General features: G+C 47.8%; 1 protein-coding gene across 1 annotated transcript in view; it reads right to left on the bottom strand.

Moving 5' to 3' along the window:
• Positions 1-20,392, bottom strand: part of LOC147672863 (ferric reductase 1-like) — a 184,475-nt gene that overhangs the window by 6,267 nt on the left and 157,816 nt on the right. Inside the window, exon 14 of the mRNA XM_086947966.1 lies at positions 9,848-9,909. Coding sequence (XP_086804092.1) covers positions 9,848-9,909 — 62 coding nt within the window. The remainder of the gene's footprint in view (positions 1-9,847; positions 9,910-20,392) is intronic.

Here is a 20,392-nt window from a genome sequence, read left to right as displayed (position 1 = left end):
AAGCAATGCACAAACAATGAAGCGTTTTACTTAATTCGAAAATAAAAACATGTGTCAACTTTTTAATATTATTGGGAAGATTGGAGCTTTTCTAAATGTGATTTATTAGACTCTACTATATCATATTGGGGTTTTGCTTCTAATACGGTTCCTTTGTCTCGTTTGAAGCACCAATGTGCTCCAGAAAAAAAGACTAGTGGTCCATACCTGATTCTGTTTGTTGAATGCACTGCTACAGGGGTACCAACTTAATGAGGATAACACCTGCTCCTTCATCACCTTCCATTCTATTACCGAAACAGGACAATAAGCCCATTTAGTCAACTCCCCTGCCATGAGCTACTGGAAGCAAACAGGAAAATCTCACTAATGATATTCTATCATGGTGAGGTTATGAACGTGCATTCACTTGTTAAGCATGAATGGAGGGTATACAAATCCTCTGGGGTTGCCAAGGAGATACCTGTTGTCGAAATAGCACCTCTAAACAACACATTTGAAGTTGAATGTGAGTTTACGTTCATGCTAACCCCACATGGGCAGAATCCACTGTGGCACTCTCTTTCATAACGATCAGATTATAGGTGAACCACTCAATTTTAGTACATGTTATACATATAATATAGCTAGACTATATCATGGTAGTATAGACCATACTTTAGCCACCCATTCAATGCACCAGCACTACTGGGACCCAGAAATATTTTTGCCCACTCACCAATGCTGCTCACTCACCAGAATGAAGGTGAAAAGGAAGGAAGTAGTATGCTGTACTTTGCATTTCCTGATGTTGGTGGACCATTGATACTCCTTAGTTCCACATGTCATGGTAACCATCTCTAATCAGAATGTTTGCAGTCAAAGGACAGCTGTTGAGTCTTACATTCATAGCTGTGTGTGTAGGCTGAGGTGTATAATGACCTTCTTAATAAACTCTTATGGATTTAACTACATTTTCTTCGGCTTGATCTTTACAAAGGGACTCAATTGTATACTCTTTAAGAGTTTTGTTACACGAGATGCCTTACATCATAGAGTCCCATTTTCCTACTTAGGCAGTGAGTGATGCTACTGTTTAGTATAAAGAGTCACTTTTGTTGCCCCCCCCCCCGTGTTCCCCCTGACAGCATCTTTGGCTCTGCGCCCTCAGCTATAAGGCGCGGGAGCAGAGGGAAAGGGATTCCCTCATTTGCATGGGGCCACGCCCCCATGCACATGAGGGCATGCCCTCTTGAGAAAGCGCTGCGCTGTATGTGCACCAACATTTTCAGTATTGCAGAAGGGGGGCACAAGCGTCTGTGGCCCCTTCTGTAATACCAAAGTGCCCCAATGGCACGCAAAGCAGACACGTACGCCTGTTTGGAAGAGGGTTGGGGATAGGGGGTTGAGAGGTCATGCACTTCCTGCTGTAATTTGTATATTATCTGCAAGTCACTTGCTCCAATCCAAGTGTCTGATTTGTAATGTATTGCCTTTCATTTTATAGCACTTAATACCTTGGCGTGGGCTTCAAAGAACTTTGAATAGTAACATTAGTTATTACCTATCGACACTGGTACCCTTTTTACTGGCCTTGGTAAGATTAGAGGTGGTGATGTGATTCCAGCTTGGTTTTTTGAAGGGCTGGTCTCCCCCCACCCCCATCCTCGTTTGTTACATTCAAGGGAGCTTCCCCCCACTGATGTGATAGATTCGTGAGCGGTTGTATCTGTGTGTCACATGTTGCAGTTCAAGCTGGACAGCCTTTCATCTTTTAGCTGTCGAGACATTGCGTACCATTCATTTTGTAATAGTGTTTTTGATCAAACGTCATCCTGTGAGAACTGATATGAATAATCAATAATATCAAGGCCCTTGTGAACATAGCAGAGAGGCAGCCCCTCTTATTAGGTCGAGCCTGGGCAGCGCATGCGCTGCTCTAGGAGGCATGCTGTATTCAAGTATGGACCTGAAGCTCCACCCACTCTCCCTGTCCATATTTTTCATTGGCTTGTGTCATTGTCCACTGTGAACTGTGGCTTTTCATTGGTCAATAGGCTTGGTAGACCCTCCTTTGTACCGCTTGGTCTTCATTTGTAACCTCCTATAAGGACACCCCTGTTAAGTTTGTTGTTACACGTTAGGCTTTAATTATAGCTCTAAGCACTATTTTCTTAAATCGCTTTGTCAACGCTCCGTCATATCTTTCCTACCGCTTAAAAAAAATCTTTATAGCACCGGTGCCGAACGCATTTGCAATGCTAAAAGTCTTGAATTTGCAAGAGTTTGAGCTATTGGCATTGTAAATAAGAATGCCTTTTATGTATCAGTTTTAAAAATACACATAAATAAAAGGCTTTGTCAATAGCCCACACTCCCGTAAATTCGAGACCTATTGCAGGTCTTTTGAGGCATGGTGGCAATCTTGAGCAGAGGTTCCTTTGTTGAACCTATTTGGTGATTTTATTCCTGATGGAGAGGTCCTGTTCCTTGCATTGTTTTGGGAGTGATATAAAGCAGCTTGAAGGTGGATCTTCTGGCAACCGGTAACTAAGGTAGGGCCCTCAAGGCAGGGGAGATGTGGCTTGTTGATTTACATGTAGGAGTAGTTTAGCGGCAGAGTTCTGAATCGGTTGTAGTCTTTTCGTGATTGATAAAGATGAACCATTGTAGAAGTCAATGGCGTAATCCAATTTAGATAATTCAAAAGAGATAGTAGCCTGGACCTTCTGTGGAAATCCCAGGTGAGGAAGAGGTGTTGCAGAGTTTTCTTGGTAATGAAGCTTGAGTGCGTTATTTGCCCACTTGGGCTTTCATTGGTAACTCCGAGTCAATGGTAATTTCAAGGTTTCTTACCTCCTTAGATACTTTAGGAGGTGTTCCCAGATCGTCAGCCAGGGGCAGGGTGGGTAATGTGTTTTCCAATCACCACATGCAAGTATTTTTGTTTTGGAAGCACTCAATTTGAGAAGGCTCCATGTCATCAACTGATCAACAGCTCTGAGGTAACTGAAGATTTGTGAGTTTCCAATGTCTTTGGGGCTTTCCAGTTTAAGGAGTATTTGTGTGTCATGATTAGTTATCGCAAGCAAAGGTAAATTCATTGATCATTACCGGTAATGACTTTAGACAGATGTTGAAAAGTATAGGTGAGATGATAGAGCCTTGAGGGGCCCCTGTTTTTGTGAAGTATGGTTTGGATGAGAAAGGGGAGAATGGATGACATTTGTTCGGTACTGAAGGTAGGATGTGATCCAGTCGAGAGCAAGCCCCTCTATGTGGGCTTCACAGAGTCTTTGTATTAGAGTGTCATGGTCAGCTGTGTCATGGTCCGCTGTTTCACAGACAGCTGGGAGGGCCAAGAGAAGTAGTGCAGCAACCCCGTTCCAGACAGTACAAAACAGGGTGGCACATGGAAGATGATGGCTCCTTAAAGTGAGGATGCATGTTTTCAGTTTTGCACTGCACATTGCCTATCATGCTCTCTTTCCTGCATTTTCCTCACTTTTAAGTAGTGTTCCTCTCTTCGCATCGGTTTGAGGGTACTGTGCTGCAAAGTTGTTGATGTATGTAGTGTTTTTCAGTTGAAAAACCTAGGAAATTTAAGGCTATTCACATTACAAATGAGAGATTTTACCTCTTCAAATGTCTTGGTGTTAAAGGATTTCCAAGCTCTGCACATGCAGGCTGGAATTCTATGTCAGGACTGGAGGCGAGGAGTATGCCTTCTTTCTTCACTTTTATTCCATTAGCAGCATGAAGGTAAACAAAAGACTACTTTTGCCATGAACCATAGGGAAAAACGTAGTAAAAAAAACAATCATAACAACAACCAATCATGAACAGAGTCAATGTCCAATCAGGGGCAACCAGCCCAATATAGTCCTTTGCTAGTGCCCATTCTTCCTCTTTCTTCGTTGCTCTGCAGCAAATATAAGTACTCTCCAGTTCTTTTGGGCTGTTTAGTGCTAAGAGTTGTAATTTGTTTTCATTGCTGTCTGCTTATTGTTATACTCGGAGCTTCTGTAATGTTTGCGTAGGCTTAATTGCTTTCAAATTTTCAGCGTGCTCGCGTTTGTATTGATGTCTTAAGGTGTTTGTTCACCCACTTTGTTACCGATATTCGCTTCGGTATTTCTGTGTTATTTTCCTCGTTGGGGGTCGTTCGGCACCTTTGTGTGCGGTTGATTCATTTTGTGTCAGGGACGCCGCGGGGTTGAGGTTTTCCTCATCCCTACGCGGCGTGTGTGTTGCTGGCTCGGCTTCTGTGGACCTCCCGCCACTAAAGGGGGCGTGAGGCCGTCGCAGGTGCGACGCAGTGTTTGATCTCTTCAGGGATTCAAACACTGCGCACGCGTCTGTTGTTCAGAGGTCTCCGGTCTGAGGTGAACACCCATGTGGGTTGTAGCGGCCGGGGAGGATTTAATAACCGAGTCTACCACGTTGCACGTTACAACGCTACACCGCCTGTGTGGCTGTTCTAAGGTTGGTGGAGTCTCTGTTATGCCTCGAGTGGGGTCTTGTATTTGCCTGTCTAGGCAATATAGGGGACAAGGCCCAGACCGGTGAGTGACCCTTTGGCAAGGGGGTGTGTGTTTTTTGCATCAGTTGCTGCTAGCAGTTGTCCTCTGGGGCTTGAACCCCTTTAATTGCGGTGTTGTGCCCTTGAACTCAGCTGTCACCCAGCTTTTGTATTCATCCGGCCCCTCCACAGGCCTGTAAAGCTGCCATTACTGTGCCCTATCTCCATCTACATTAGGTCATGTAGTATTAAGACGAATATCTTCAGGAGGAGGACCCCCCCTTGCAGTGATGCCCTGGGGGGATGCCTTTTACTACTGTCAATTCCTCTGTTTATCAAGCTGTTGGCCAGTCTCTCTCTCCTTTGGAAGGCAGGCTTTCCACCAGATTAAAGACGCATTTGCGTGCCTTGAACAGCACATGGGGGCTCCCTTAACTCCAATAGCCACTCCTGTCTCAGTCCTGGTTGGTTCCCCTCCGGCTAAGCAGCCATGGGTTCCAGGGGTGGATTCAGGCGCTTTTGAGCGCCTACGTCAGGCTTTCCTTGATAGTCGGGCAGTACAACCGACTGCACCTCTCCCCTCTCCTCCAACCTCCCAGCCTAAAGATGCGGACACCGCTGGTGATCCTGACAAAGACCCAGGTCCCTCCGAGTCTTGGCTTCCCTACCACCCAGCAATTCCCCCTCCAGTCACCCCAGACATGTTGGATCCAAACGATATTGTTCATCCTCGCTCTTCGGAGTGGGTCCCGGGGGAGAAGGTTGCTGCTTATGTGGCAGAGCACATCCTCTTACTTTTGGAAAAGAAGGCCCGTAATTGTTTGCAGGCAGAATGTCCCTGTTCTTCATTGGAGGGTACGTAGCCCTCACCCCGGAGATTGACCCCAGGATGCATACTTTCCTTCAGAAATGTATTCGCGTTCCGAAGAAAGGCATCAATAGGTCCTGGAGAGCTTGTCAGGACAAGCTTCTGGATGCCCTCAGCCCAGCTACAAAGATTTTGGATATGGCGAGGAGGCCAAGGAGTCAGGCTCCACTATATCTCCTGAAATCCTCTCCAACTGGGCTCAAAGAGTCGTCATCTTCTTGGGCAATGCCAATTGTGCCCTCTCCACAGAGCGCCGCAGGTCCTTTCTCATAACGATCAACCTGAAGTTGGGTGACCTGGCGGACTCGGAGGCGTGGGCTGTGCCTCAAGGGGGTCTGTTTGGCGAGCCCTTCGTGAAGGAGCTCGGCAAATTTGTAAATACCTTCACTTCCCTGGACAGGGCGCAGTCTACAATCCGAAAGGTATTCCCCTGTATTTTTTGGTGGGCCGGCCGAGGCAGGGGGTCGCTCGGCCGGTCGAGGTCACCAGCAGGGTAACCAGAAAGGCTCCTGTCAACAGCAGGACCAGTTCCGCTTCGGGAGTTTCTATCCTGCGATAGGACGCAGGAGGCAAAGGAAGAGGATTCCGTGGAGGTGCCTCCGGTACAAACCCCGGTGAGTGTTCACCTTTCTTCCCCGTCAAAACTAGGGGGACGGATGGCAAGTTGCTATCAGGCTTGGTTGTCTCTCACACACGATGCGTGGGTTCTCCAGACGGTGCGGGGTTTCAAATAGAGTTATTAGGGTCCCCAGTGCAATCCTCCCCTCCTCGTCCCATCCAGTTTTCAACCTCTGATGCCGCCCTATTGGACGCAGAGGTGTCCTCGCTCCTGCACAAGGGCGCCATCTCCCTCTCTGCCCGCCACCCAGAAGGGTTTTTGAGCAATATTTTCTTAGTAGACAAAACGGACGGCGGCAAGAGGTCGGTCATAAATTTAAGCGAGTTCAACAAATGCATGGTATGCCGCCATTTCAAAGTGGAGGGCATTCAGCTCCTTCGAGATGTTTTAAGCCCCGGCGACTGGATGATCCACTTGGACCTTAAGGATGCTTATTTGGTGATTCCAATTTTTCCCCCTCACAGGAAATTCCTGCAGTTCACGTAGAGAGGCCGCATTTACGAGTTCACCTCCCTCCCGTTCGGGCTCTCGTTGGCGCCTTGGTGTTTTACCAAGATCCTCAAGCCCGCAGTAGAGTTTTTGAGGGCCAGAGGGATCAGAATGATTGTGTACTTGGACTGTCTCATCTTGATGACGTTGTGCCCTCGTCGCCTGGAGGCTCAGCTTCAGATGGCGGTAACCCTCCTCCAAGACCTAGGTTTTGTGATCAACAGGGACAAGTCTCTATTACAACTGACCCAGTCTCTTACCTTCTTGGGGTTCGTCATTGACTCGACGTCATCTACACTCAGTCTTCCGGCCAAGAAAATGTCCAAGATCAGTCACAAGTTGCGTTGAGTTCTGGCCTCGCACCAGTTATCCCTCGAGCCATCTTCCCAGGCCCCTGCATTACAGGGCTTTACAGCGCCTCAGAGTACTTCCTCCGGAAAGGGTTCCCTTACTCTCACAAGCTGGACCTGACGCCTGAGGTGAGAGCAGAGATCCAATGGTGGTTGGACCATATGGAAGCCTGGAACTGGCAAGCAATCTTCGGGTCTACCCTAGATCTAGTGATTGAGTCAGATGCCAGAAGGCTTGGTTGAGGTGCGCGTTGCGGGGATTTGTCCACAGGAGGTATGTGGTCTCTATAAGAACAGAAATTACACAAACTGTCTGGAGCTTTTGGCAGGTTAATTTGCCGTACGGTGTTGGACGAAAGACTTAGTGCAGTTGTGCGTCCTCCTGAAGATGGACAACGTCTCGGCGGTCAGGTATATAAATCACCAGGATGGCACCAAATCAAAAGCCCTCTCAGATCTGGCAGCGAGTTTTTGGCAGTACTGCCTAGACAGTCAGATCTCAGTCACAGCGGAATACCTGCCGGGTCGAGACAACTTGGAAGCGGATTTCCAGTCGTGCCACTTCCGCGGATTCCAGCATGTGGAGGCTGGACCGAGTCTTTGCAGCTTTGAGCGACCACTGGGGTCCGTTCTCAGCAGATCTGTTTGCGTCCCGTCTGGACCACCAGACCATCCGGCTCTTCAGATGGAGGCCGGACCCCTTGGCAGCGGCCACAGATGCTTTTCTCCAGGATTGGAGCCTGGAGCAGGGGTACGCGTTTCCTCCATTCGCGATGATCACGCGCTCTTCGGCTCAGATTCGCAGACAGGGGGCGGATCTGGTGTTGATTTCCCTCCTGTGGAGGTCGCAAGTGTGGTTTAAAGTTCTTCTGGAACTTTCTTGGGATTCTCCAATCCTACTCCCCAGTTTCCAGCTCTTTTCACGAATCCCGAAGGAAATCCTCACCCGCTGGTGTTAGCGGGCTCTCTGTTTCTCATGGCATGGCGCATTTCCAGGGCAGATTGGAAACCCCGGCCTTTTCAGAGAGGCTGAGGACCTCATTTCCAAAGTCTGGACTGACAGTACGGTAAAACGATACCGGTCCCATTGGTGTTTATCGGCGGGGCTACGATCCCTTGGTCGCCAACGTTGTTGCCTTGGTGAATTTCTTGGAGCAGCTAGCTTCCGATGGCCTTGCTTACCGGTCTATAAATACCTTTAGGTCAGCGATTTCATCCGGTCACTGGCACCCCTGTAGGGGAACATCCCCTGGTTTGCAAACTACTATAGGGCGTAAGGCTGTCCCTGCCTCCTGAGCCTGGCTACTCCTCCCTCTGGGACATCAATTAGGTTCTTAACCTTTTTCTTTCCTGGCAGCCTAACCGGTTTCTGTCACGGAAGGAGCTTTTTATGCAAAGTTGGCTATGCTCCTCTGTCTGATTTCATGTCGACAGGTCTCGGATGTCTGGGATTTGAACATTTCCAGAAGGATTTTCTCCCCTGAAGGAGTAACCTTTACCCTTCTGCGGCGCACTAAGTGTCATACCAGGGTTATTTCATACCCGGCATTTCCGGACTCGCCAAAACTGTGCGTGGTCAGATGTCTCAAGGCGTATGAGGAAATGACGGAAGAATTCCGCCCCCCTGGTGAGCGTCAGTTACTCATTTCCCTCCTGAAACCCTTCAGAGCTGTCTCTTCACCCACGATCGCCAGGTGGGTTTGGTGGGTGATGCAGGGGCTGGCATAAGTTTGCGACATTTTGGGGCGCACTCAACTCACGGAGCAATGGCTTCGAAGGCGTTTGGATCGGGCGCACGCCTGGAGGATATCCTTAATGCAGATTGGTCTTCGGACTTTAGCTTTAAGAGGTTCTTCTTCAAACCAGTTCTAAATATGGAACAACTGGTTGTGGGCAAGGTTTGAACAAGCATAATCCTCGCCTCCAGTCCTGACATAGAATGAAAAATTTCCTAGCTACCGTAACAGAAAGTTTCAATTCTATTAAGGACTAGGAGGCGAGGATTATCCCACCCATTTCTCCAGGAGGAGATCCCTCCCCGTAAGATAGTATGTAACAGTTTTTCGTGGAATTAGTTTTTTTTGCCTGTATATTATAATTAGTTTACTCTGTAACAAATGGGCTCTGTGTTTCCTGGGTAGCGTATCCCTGTCATCTACAGGTTCTGATGCCCAAAAACAAGATGTCTGAAGAGTGCAGAACAGCTTTCGTCACGCTCAGAAAGAGCTAGAATGGACACTAGCAAAGGACTATATTGGGCTGGTTGCCCCTGATTGGACATTGACTCTGTTCATGATTGGTTGTTGTCATGATTGTTTTTTTGACTACTTTTTTCCCTATAGTTCATGGGAAAAGTAGTCTTTTGTTTACCTTCGTGCTGCTAATGGAATAAAAGTGAAGAAAGAAGGCATAATCCTCGCCTCCGAGTCCTTAATAGAATTGCAACTTTCTGTTATGTTAGCTAGGATATTTTTCATTATTCAATACTTGTGATTATCAATTAATTCATACTGTGCAGAACCAGGATTACATATTTCCATTTAGGATTTTCCCACTTGAGCACAAAAAATTTCAATGACAACTTTGGAAAAAATGGGATATTCTAATCTTTTGGTTCATATTAGTTTAACCTAATACATCTCACAATGCCTTGTGAGGTATCACCAATAAACTAAAAATCACAACGAAAGGGTGAAATGAAATCTCATTAACAATGATCTTTTTTAAAAGCAATATTCAGCCCTACCTCAAATTGCCCTCACATGATTTGTATTTTTGTATTTCACTAGTATCCTTTATCAACCGGCATAAAAGGTATTCTTTTATCACATACATTTACTACACTGGTTAACCATTTGTGATTCGTACCTTTGAACGACAAAATCATACAATATATAGCCACCTTTTTTACCCTCTTTCAAGCATAAACACATTTCACATTGTGCTTTTTGTTATATTCATGGATAACGGCTAAAGGGGAGTTGTCATTAGTTCTAATGTTACTTAAAATGATGACTTACCTTTCCGCCAACCGGGGAGAGAGGATTCAGAATTTCAACCAGATCTTCGTCAAATACTTCAGCTGTTCAGAAAGGGACCAATTAAATATAGCAAGAATAATCCTCTACTTTTTATAATTCTAAACAGCCACACATTTGATTTTTGTCAAAGAGTCATTAAACATACAATTTTACACCATACAGTATGCAACAGAAATATTCCCCTTTAATCATGAGTAGGCTTTCCTGTTGTCAGTTCTTTGTCCAGTTATGAGCTACGGAGGCGATCTTCACAGTTTTCAAATGTTTTCAAAAATTGTAAAACATATCAGAGGCTAACAGTATTCACTATCTTTTTCTCTGTTAACAAAACGTGGCTTTTATTTACATCCTTCCCTTCCCTGTTGGTTCTTCGCTGCTTCTAATTCCCTTATCTGTATCGTTTCCTTGCATTTGTTCTTACAATTAACTTTTCACTATTTCTTTTGCCTCCCTGCTAGTCTCGTTCCTCAGGCTCAAACTTCTCTTCCCAGGAGTGTAGTCCAACCCATGTCCAAAATGTGTATAGATGGGGAAATGGTTCCACCTTATAAGATTTGGTTGCAGCATGCAAAAGGTTAATGGTGAGCATTGAACACACCTTTCTTTTCCTCAATTTTTCGAATGACTAAGATCGACTGAATAACGTTCTTCTACTTATGAAATAAGATATGTTTTGTGGGGCGTTCAGTGCTCTGTTGTCTTGAGATACCAATAAAGGACTGGGCTAAGAAATGTGGTATTAGTCTGTTACCTGGACTTAATAATGGTGTAACTGGTCAAAGGGGAGAAGTGTGCCAAGGAATGAATATACATATTGTTAGCTATAGAGTCTTTGGTGACCGCACACTCTGCTGTTGTATAACAAAGCAGCTGGGGTCGTAAAGATACTTTTTTTTTTGTTTAATTATCTTTATTGTTTTTTCTTAAAATGCGCAACAATCCAGGATTATCTGAGGCATTATACAGGCATATACGAATCGACATATTAAGAATAATGTGTGTATCTGCGATGTGTTATATGAATATAGTTACAATACATGGTAATGCATACATGCCTCTGCAGGAGGCATCTACTATGGGGCAGTAAAGCACTTCATGACAAACCGGATGCCTTGGGTTTTTGCCAGCATAGTTCACACTATAATTGAAGTTTATTTTACATTATTGGGCTTGTGTTTATGTGATAGCCAGAGAAAGGATTGGTATGCACTGATTGTTATCAAGCGTTTGGCCTATGTTTATTTGAACGCAGTGAAGACACTGTGCTCCTGCCAGGCATTTGTGAGAGTAGCCAAAGGCACTTTGTCTTCTGTGAAGCATTCACTGTTGGTGCATGTTTATATCTTGGGGAAAAGAACGAGCACGTCTCAATATGTTTCCATTAAATAAAATCCCATTTAGTGTGTACAGGTGATTTAACTTTGGGCGAGGCCTTGTTTCAGCACCATCGGTTCCAAGCTACATTGTGTCTTGGTCGCAATATCAGTGAAAGTTGAACTTGGTGATTGTGGTGTTTCAAATGGGTCCTTAAAAGTGCCTTTTGCTTAAATTGTGACCTGTGCAGCACCTACTAGGAAATTAGAACAGAGGCTGTCTTTGTGTTTGAGCTGAACTGTTTGCAACTCATACATTTCCTGAGTTAATACATTCTGTGTAAGAATTGCAGTTACAGCAACACTGGCATAGGGACCTCGTCTGAGGTCTGTGCATGTTTGTTGACGTTAGTGATATGATTCCTGCCCTTCTGTATTCGGAAATGCTTTTCAGATCACAATGAAAAACTAAGAACAGGATATCCGGGTTGGGCTTAGCTCTTTATGGGAAGACCGTGATACTCAACGTGTGCATATGCACAGTGATCTTTTATTTCTGTTACAGCTTTTTATTAGATTATTACCGATAACAATAAGCCATACTTGACAGTCCAACAAGTGTCACATCTGTATCAAAGTGGCAACATCAATATCCAATGACAGATTGCAAATAGATAGTGATCAGAGAAATATTAAATTGGCACGTGCAACATTTAAAGATTATGGTGACGGAGTATGGCGCCACCATGGGTCCCAAATTCATGAGGGAACCTCTCCATTTATACACCAGGTCCTGTGCTTTGGCACATTAGTCTTTGCCTCTAGTCTCCACGTCACAAAGTGATCTTTGTTGCCACAATCTTTCTACTTGAGCTTTCAGAAAGCAAAGCCTGGTCCTGCTGTCCGATCATGGTGGTGCCTCTGGCCCTTCATGGAGACTCTCATCCTATTTCTGCAGACAACCTCCTGGCCATACAACAATGTGCAGTGAACACTGAGATGAAGCCATAGGGGGAGAGCTGTGCTCTTAAAGCGGGAGTGGACGGATGTCCTGGGAGTCCATTGACCTTGTGGATGGTCAAAAGGAGATAATAGATGGCTTACTAAGGTCCGAGTGGGTTATAGCGGATCACAGCAGCATGCCTAGATGTAGATCGCTTTGACTCCAGAGGTTACCAAAGCAGTAAGAGTGCAACAAATATTCCCTTTGGTGGTGGTGTATCAGTTTTACATGAAAATACACTCTGGTTATACGCTACCAGACCACAGAGACCTACCATAGCAGCAATACCTGCTGTTACATACTTCATTACTACTTTCAAGAAATATCATGATAATTTGCCATGTTTGTGAACATAACGGAGAATGGTTTTACTAAATCTGATGTATAGGGATTTTGATTTTCCCTCTTATTGAGTCCTTTCCTTTTCCCCTCTGTCGTTTGAGTCTAAGAACCTGTGCAGGTGAAGACTCACAGCAGCTCCAAGCCAAAGCACCAATAGTTCTGTGTTCTCTACACATGCAATGTTGCTCTGGAGACCACATCTATTCTATACAGAGTTAAAATGACTCTGCATGCTGAACACACAAATACATTTACAAAGACCTTACAACAACCGCACCCATTTGTTATGCAATTCCAAGGAGACGCAAATGGGGCCGCTCTGCAGTTCACATAGTTCTGTTGTTTTTGCAGAGAATTACGTTTCTTAATTACCTTTGCTAGTATTGTTGATGGCAGATTTAAATCAATTTAACTATGACAGAGATTTCCTACAATTATTGCTTTGCCTCTCAAAGTTAGACAACACAATTCTCCCATATGTCGAGAGATAGAGAACATCAGAGAGCTCATAACATAAGTGAAGTTGGTGAAGAATGAGGCCTGGCCAGAAGAAGGCTGCTGAGGAGTGTGCTACTCAAAAGTCCCTTTCAAACAGGAATAATCTGTGGTCACTGTTCTAATAGCAACTGCAACTACTGTAATACTGGAGGATTTGGCTCAAAATTGAAATACACTGAATGATTGAAAAACAAGGGAATAGAAATGAAAAAAAGGCTGTTATAATGTGATTAACAATTGCTATAGAAAGCGGGTTTTACTTTTTTTATAGTGTCTATTCAGAGTGGAAAGAATGGAGTGGGGGACCCATCTCCAGGTGTGTCCGGGTTTTGTTTCTTAATTTTATTCTTCCATTATGAGCACCTTGGAGCTATAGATATGCTCGTTAGTTTGGATTACAAGCATGTTCAGTCTCTTCTGTTGTCTGTGCCAAGAGAACAGTACTCTGCTCCATAACCACTAGTTGCTGGAATCTCTCAAGATGGCTTTTGTCTCCCTTCTTATGCATGTGGTCCTTGTACTTCCCACTCACATCCCTCAGTCTGCACAGGTTTCCTCTTGCCTTCCCTGCTCCTTTTCCACCCCAAATGCTGCCACTCTCTTACCCTTGCTATTCACTTTGCTCCCCCCACTCTCTTCTTTCCACTATGAATAGACACTATATAAATCCAATTACAATTTAAGAATCAATTCTGCAATAATGGATTGCAGAAGATTTGATAGCTCTTTTCATGGAATATTAAGACTAAAATCATCGTAAACGTCTATAATTTAAGGTAGTTTGTTTATCGATTATAAAACTAATTCAACACAACAGTTGTATGTTATTTGCCACCAGCGACTTTTGTTTATTAGGATTAAAAAAAGCAATAGGTTACCTCAATAAGGCTTTTAAAACATACTGTTAGAAATAGGGTTTCTGTTTGGCTAGGGTATGCACCTAAGCCAGGCAGAACCCACCACTCTGGTAAGGGCAAGGGAGTTACACGCTGAAGATAACCCCTGCTCACCCCGTTGGTAGCTTGGCAAAGCAGTCAGGCTTATCCCAGAGGCAATGTGTAAAGCATTTGCGCAACACACTCACACAGCAGCAACACACTCGGCACACCACAAAAGAAACTCCACACAAGCTTATATAAATATAGCCTTTGTATTATGCATAAAAACAAATTCGAACACATCACATATATGCACTGTGCCACGAGGCACTTGTCATGACTTCACAGGGATTGCACAAATCACTAGGCCAGTCGGACCACTGTCGTAGACTCATTACAGTTAAAGCGACCAGTAAACATACCACATCATGTCCTCCTTAGGCAACTACAGGTCACCATTACGATACCTAGGGTGCAGCCAAGACAAGGTTATAGAAGTTACATAAGATCCTCAATGGCAATGTACCTTCGCAACAAAAGTAATGGAGAAGTCACTGTGCCCCTAGGCACGTAATACTCCCAAATAGGGCTGCTCTCAAAGCATACCACGCTGTTCCTGACTCTCGCTGCCAAGTAGGCAGACACAGCTTCACTCCCTGTGAAGCAGCCATTGAGTCTTTCCGGAATACGGCATTCTGGCCAGGGGGCCTCCGTCAAAGTGTCCTACACCTACCACACATAGACGGCGGTTGCCCACGAACCTGTGGCGCAGCTGTCGAAAAACAGACTGACGGTTATCGGGCCGCCAGCCCAATAAAGGTGTGGCCAACAATAGGAATCTAGCAGGAGGCCCTGTTCGGGCCCTCCCTCAATGGCGTCAGCCCGGTTGTGAGACAGCCGCTGGTGACTGCAGCTTCTCTGGCACTACAGAGCCTCATACCTGGCCTGGAACGGAGGAGTGTAATCCATTGGTCCTCTTCAAGCGCGGTCCTCGCGCCACCCTGGTTGACCACCACAGTTCTCTGCGGGACATTAAGCGAAGTCTCCATCGGTCCCATCTCTGGGACCGATGGACTGTTGGGCCAAGCCTACAACCAGGTTCGGCCTTTGCCTGACTTGCGGTGACTACCCCTCATGGTGCAAACACACTTAGCGCCCACCGCATTGTTGAGGGTTGAGCCCACTTCTCGGGCTCCTATAAAACAAATTGAGAGCACCCTCCACGACATCATGGGGTGCAGACATAGCATGGAGGAGCACCGCATAGGTGGATCGCTCTTGGGGAAAAATAAAGCACTCAGCTTGTTTCCACCATGGAGACCCGAAACAGGGAATAGGCAGCGTTCACCAGCGGTTGGTGTAAAACAAATAAAGTGCTCGCCTGGCGCCAAGTTTTCCTGCCTGCAGGGCAGGTCACAAAGTCTTTAAGAGATCACTGGGGGTAGAGAACAGGGCACAGGCAGGCCAGCACACAGGGTACCTTAACAGAATGGTAGTCCCTTCAGCTGCCCAACAGGCAACAGGTTCAGTACTATAAAAAGGTAAAGCAGATGACGGTTCCTCCTGGCACGCAGCAGTCCTCTGGTCTCAATCAGTGTCTTCTTCGCAAGTCCCATTTTTTTTTTCCCCGACATGGGGTCACAACCCAAGTACTTATAGTACTATAGTCTTTGTTCTCCCACTGGCACCGGCTCGGAGCCCAGTCCAAACCAATTCTGGGGGGCACTTGGCAAGTGAACAATACTCCCCATTGTAAGGGTAGGCCCTGGCCTCAGACACACCACAGGCCATCATTGTGGAAGGCAGGCACAGCCCTATTCAGGTGCAGGTGCTATTCCTCCCACCACTCCAAATACAGACCTGGCCTATTCAGCCTAGCACTGACTCATCCAGACTCTCTTGAGCCACTGCACCTCACCAGACCCTGTCACTCCAAGGCCAGACAGTCAATACACAACAGGCAGACACATAACACACAGCAATGTCTACTTCTAAAAGTGGCATTTCTAAAATAGTGATACTAAATCTTCAAGTCAAGTCAAGTCAGAGATTTATATAGCGCGCTACATACCCATAGGGTCTCAAGGCGCTTGAGGAAGGGGGGAAGATTACTTGTCGAATATCCAAGTTTTAAGTTGTTTTCTGAATGCTAGGTGGTTCTGAGTAAGCCGAAGGTGAGTGGGAAGAGAGTTTCAGGTTTTGGCTGCCAGGTAGGAGAAGGATCTACCTCCCATGGTGGCTTTGTTGATGCGAGGAACAGTGGCCAGGGCTTGGTTGGAGGATCGTAGCTGTCGGGAGGGGGTGTAGAAGGACAGTCGTGTGTTGAGGCATTCGGGTCCAAGTTCGTAAAGTGCTTTGTGTGCGTGGGTTAAGAGGCGGAAGGTAATCCTCTTATCTACGGGAGCCAGTGGAGGTCTTTCAGGTGACCAGAGATGTGTTCTTTACGCGGGATGTCGAGTATGAGCCTGGCTGAGGCGTTCTGGATGCGTTGGAGTTTTTTTCTGGAGTTTTGCGGTAGAACCGGCGTATAGGGTGTTTCCGTAGTCTAGGCGACTCGTGACCAGTGCGTGAGTGACCGTTTTTCTGGTTTCGGTGGGGATCCAGCGAAATGTTTTTTTGAGCATGCGAAGAATGTTGAAGCAGGATGAAGAGACAGCGTTGACTTGTCTGGTCATTGAGAGTGAGGAGTCCAGGATGACGCCCAGGTTCCGTGCGTGGTCCGTCGGGATGGGTGCTTTTCCAAGGGCCTCTGGCCACCAAGAGTCGTCCCAGGCGGAGGGGGAGGTACCTAAGATGAGGACTTCTGTTTTGTCTGAGTTCAGTTTCAGACGGCTGTGCTTCATCCACTCGGCTACTTCTTTCATTCCTTCGTGTAAGTTGTTTTTGGCGATGTTGGGGTTCTTGGTGAGTGAGAGGATCAGTTGGGTGTCGTCAGCGTAGGAGATGATGTTGAGATTGTGTTGGCGAACGATGGCTGTGAGGGGGCTCATGTACACGTTGAAGAGGGTGGGGCTGAGTGACGATCCTTGCGGCACGCCGCAGATGACTTCAGAGGCCTCTGATTTGAATGGAGGGAGTCGGACTCTCTGAGTTCCTCCGGTGAGGAACGAGGTGATCCATTCCAGAGCTTTTCCTTGGATTCCGATGTTACTGAGGCGCTGTAATAGGGTGCTATGGCAGACTGTGTCGAAGGCTGCGGAGAGGTCAAGGAGGATGAGGGCGACTGTTTCTCCATTGTCCAGTAGGGTTCGAATGTCATCTGTTGCTGCAATGAGTGCGGTCTCAGTACTGTGTTTGGCTCGGAATCCGGACTGTGAGGGGTCGAGGGATTTGTTGCTTTCGAGAAAGGCGGCAAGCTGGTTGTTGACAGCTTTTTCGATGACTTTGGCCGGGAAAGGAAGGAGCGAGATGGGGCGGTAGTTTTTGAGTTCGGTGGGGTCTGCTGTGGGTTTTTTCAGAAGGGCGCTGAGTTTTGCGTGTTTCCAGCTTTCCGGGAAGGTGGCGGAGTTGAGGGAGCAGTTGATGACGTCTCGGAGGCGTGGTGCTATGATGGAGTCTGCTTTGTTGAAGATGTGGTGAGGGCATGGGTCAGTTGGGGATCCTGAGTGGATGGAGTTCATCAGGCAGATGGTGTCCTCAGTGGAGATTGGGTTCCAGTCGTTAAGGATGTTCAAGGGGGGAGAAGGTCCTGCAGAAGGTTGGGTGGGTAGGACTTCGGGTCGGTTGTCGAAGCTGTTGTGGATGTCTGCAATTTTGTTGTGGAAGAAGGAGGCTAGGGAGTCGCAGAGGGCTTGAGAGGGGGTGATGTTGTTGGAGTTGGCTGATGGGTTGGTAAATTCTTTGACGATGTTGAATAACTCCTTGCTATTGTGGGCGTTGTTATCTAGTCGGTCTTTGAAGGCGGCTTTCTTGGCAGATCGGATTAGTTGGTGGTGTATGCGGGTGGCGTTTTTGAAGGCGACTCTGGTGTTAGAGTTTGGGTCTTTTTTCCATGCTTTCTCGAGGGAGCGGCAGAGTTTCTTGGATTTCTTAAGATCATCGTTGAACCAGGAGGCCTTCTTGCTGCTTATTTTGTTTTGATGTTTTTTCAACGGTGCTAGGATGTCGGCGTTTTTGGATATCCATTGGGTGAAGTTAATGGCTGCTTGGTCGGGGTTTGAGGAGTGGACAGGAGGGATTTTGAGAAGCGATGAGGAAATCTGGTCGATGGTGAGTTTGTTCCAATTTCTACGCAGGGTGGGTTGAGGGTGGTAGTGGATTGTGGGCTTATTGTAGAAAAAGTGAACGCAGCTGTGGTCATCCAATGAAGAGCTGTGGTCAATCAATCAATCAATCAATCAAAGACATTTATAGAGCACACTACTTACCCGGAGGGTCTCAAGGCGCTTGGGGGGTGCTGCTACTGCTCGAACAGCCAGGTCTTGAGCTTCTTCCTGAAGGAGAGGTGGTCTTGGGTCAGGCGCAGGTCGGTCGGGAGGGAGTTCCAGGTCTTGGCGCCAGGTAGGAGAAGGACCTTCCTCCTGTTGTCGTTCTTCGGATGCGGGGGACGGCGGCGAGGGCGTGACTGGCTGATCGGAGATGGCGTTTGGGAGCGTAGAAGTTGATGCGGTTGTTGAGGTAGCTCGGGCCTTGATCGTGTAGGGCTTTGTGTGCGTGAGTGAGGAGACGGAAGGTGATTCTTTTGTTGACGGGGAGCCAGTGCAGGTCTTTCAGATGTCCGGAGATGTGGCTGTGTCGTGGGATGTCGAGGATGAGTCTGGCTGAGGCGTTCTGGATCCGCTGGAGTCTCTTTTGGAGCTTGGCGGTGGTTCCGGCGTAGAGGGCGTTGCCGTAGTCCAGTCGGCTGGTGACGAGGGCCTGGGTGACCGTCTTCCTGGTCTCGGTGGGGATCCACCGGAAGATCTTCCGTAGCATGCGCAGGATGTTGAAGCATGACGAGGAGACGGCGTTGACTTGTCTGGTCATGGTGAGGGAGGAGTCCAGGATGAAGCCCAGGTTGCGTGCGTGGTCTGTCGGTTTGGGTGCGGTGCCCAGGGCGGGGGGCCACCAGGAGTCGTCCCAGGCGGAGGGCGAGGAGCCCAGGATGAGGACTTCCGTCTTGTCTGAGTTCAGTTTCAGGCGGCTGGTCGTCATCCACTCGGCTATGTCTTTCATCCCTTCGTGAAGGTTGGCTCTGGCGGCGGCGGGTCGTTGGTCAGAGAGGATCAGCTAGGTGTCGTCAGCGTAGGAGATGATGTTGAGGTTGTGTTTGAGAGTGATGGCCGCGAGGGGGCTCATGTAGACGTTGAAGAGGGTGGGGCTCAGCGAGGATCCTTGAGGGATGCCGCAGATGACTTCGGTGGCCTCTGACTTGTACGGTGGTAGACGGACTCTCTGTGTTCTTCCATCGAGGAAGGAGATGATCCATTCTAGTGCCTTCTCCTGGATTCCGACGTTGCTGAGGCGCTGCACTAGGGTGCGGTGGCAGACAGTGTCGAATGCCGCGGAGAGGTCTAGGAGGATGAGGGCCGCTGTTTCTCCGTTGTCCATCAGGGCTCGGATGTCATCGGTGGCAGCGATGAGGGCGGTCTCGGTGCTGTGGTTGGCTCGGAAGCCAGACTGTGAGGGGTCGAGGGATCCATTCGTCTCGAGGAAGGCGGCCAGCTGTTTGTTGACGGTCTTCTCGATGACTTTGGCTGGAAACGGGAGGAGCGAGATGGGGCGGTAATTCTTGAGTTCGGTGGGGTCCGCTGTAGGTTTCTTTAGTAGGGCGCTGAGTTCGGCGTGCTTCCAGCTCGCCGGAAAGGTGGCGGTGTCGAAGGAGGTGTTGATGATGTCCCGCAGGTGGGGTGCGATGACAGCGTCGGCCTTGTTGAAGACGTGGTGAGGGCAGGGGTCGGTCGGAGATCCGGAGTGGATGGAGTTCATCATGCGGACGGTGTCTTCGGTGCTGATCGGAGTGCAGGCGCGGAGGGTGGTGGTGGGGGGCGGTGGTTCGGTCGTGGCGTGCGTCGGTTGAGTGCTGAAGCTGTTGTGTATGTCCGCGATCTTTTTGTGGAAGTAGGAGGCGAGGGAATTGCAGAGGTCTTGCGATGGGGTGATGTTGTTGTTTCCGGCGTTGGGGTTGGAGAGCTCTTTCACGATGTTGAAGAGTTCTTTGCAGTTGTGTGCGTTGTTGTCCAGCCGGTCCTTGAATGCAGTTTTCTTGGGGGCGCGGATCAGTTGGTGGTGCTTCCGGGTGGCAAGCTTGAGGGTGGTCATGTTGTCCGGTGTTGGTTCCCTTCTCCAGGCTTTCTCGAGGGCTCGGCAGTTCTTCTTGGAGCTCTTGAGTTAGTCGGTGAACCATGGGGCCTTCTTGCTGCCGGGGCTGCGGGGCGTGGTCCTCAGTGGGGCGAGTTCGTCCGCACAGTTGCTGTTCCACTTCGTGAGGTTGTCGGCGGCCTGGCTGGGGTTCGCTGAGCTGGCGGGAGGGTGCTGGCTCAGGGAAGCGGCGAGCTGGTCGGCTGTGATC

This window comes from Lissotriton vulgaris, unplaced genomic scaffold (genome assembly GCF_964263255.1).
Source record: "Lissotriton vulgaris unplaced genomic scaffold, aLisVul1.2 SCAFFOLD_471, whole genome shotgun sequence".
Classification (NCBI taxonomy): Eukaryota; Metazoa; Chordata; class Amphibia; order Caudata; family Salamandridae; genus Lissotriton; species Lissotriton vulgaris.
The sequence above is the reverse complement of the archived record's forward strand: the minus strand, read 5'-3'. Positions and strand labels throughout refer to the sequence as shown.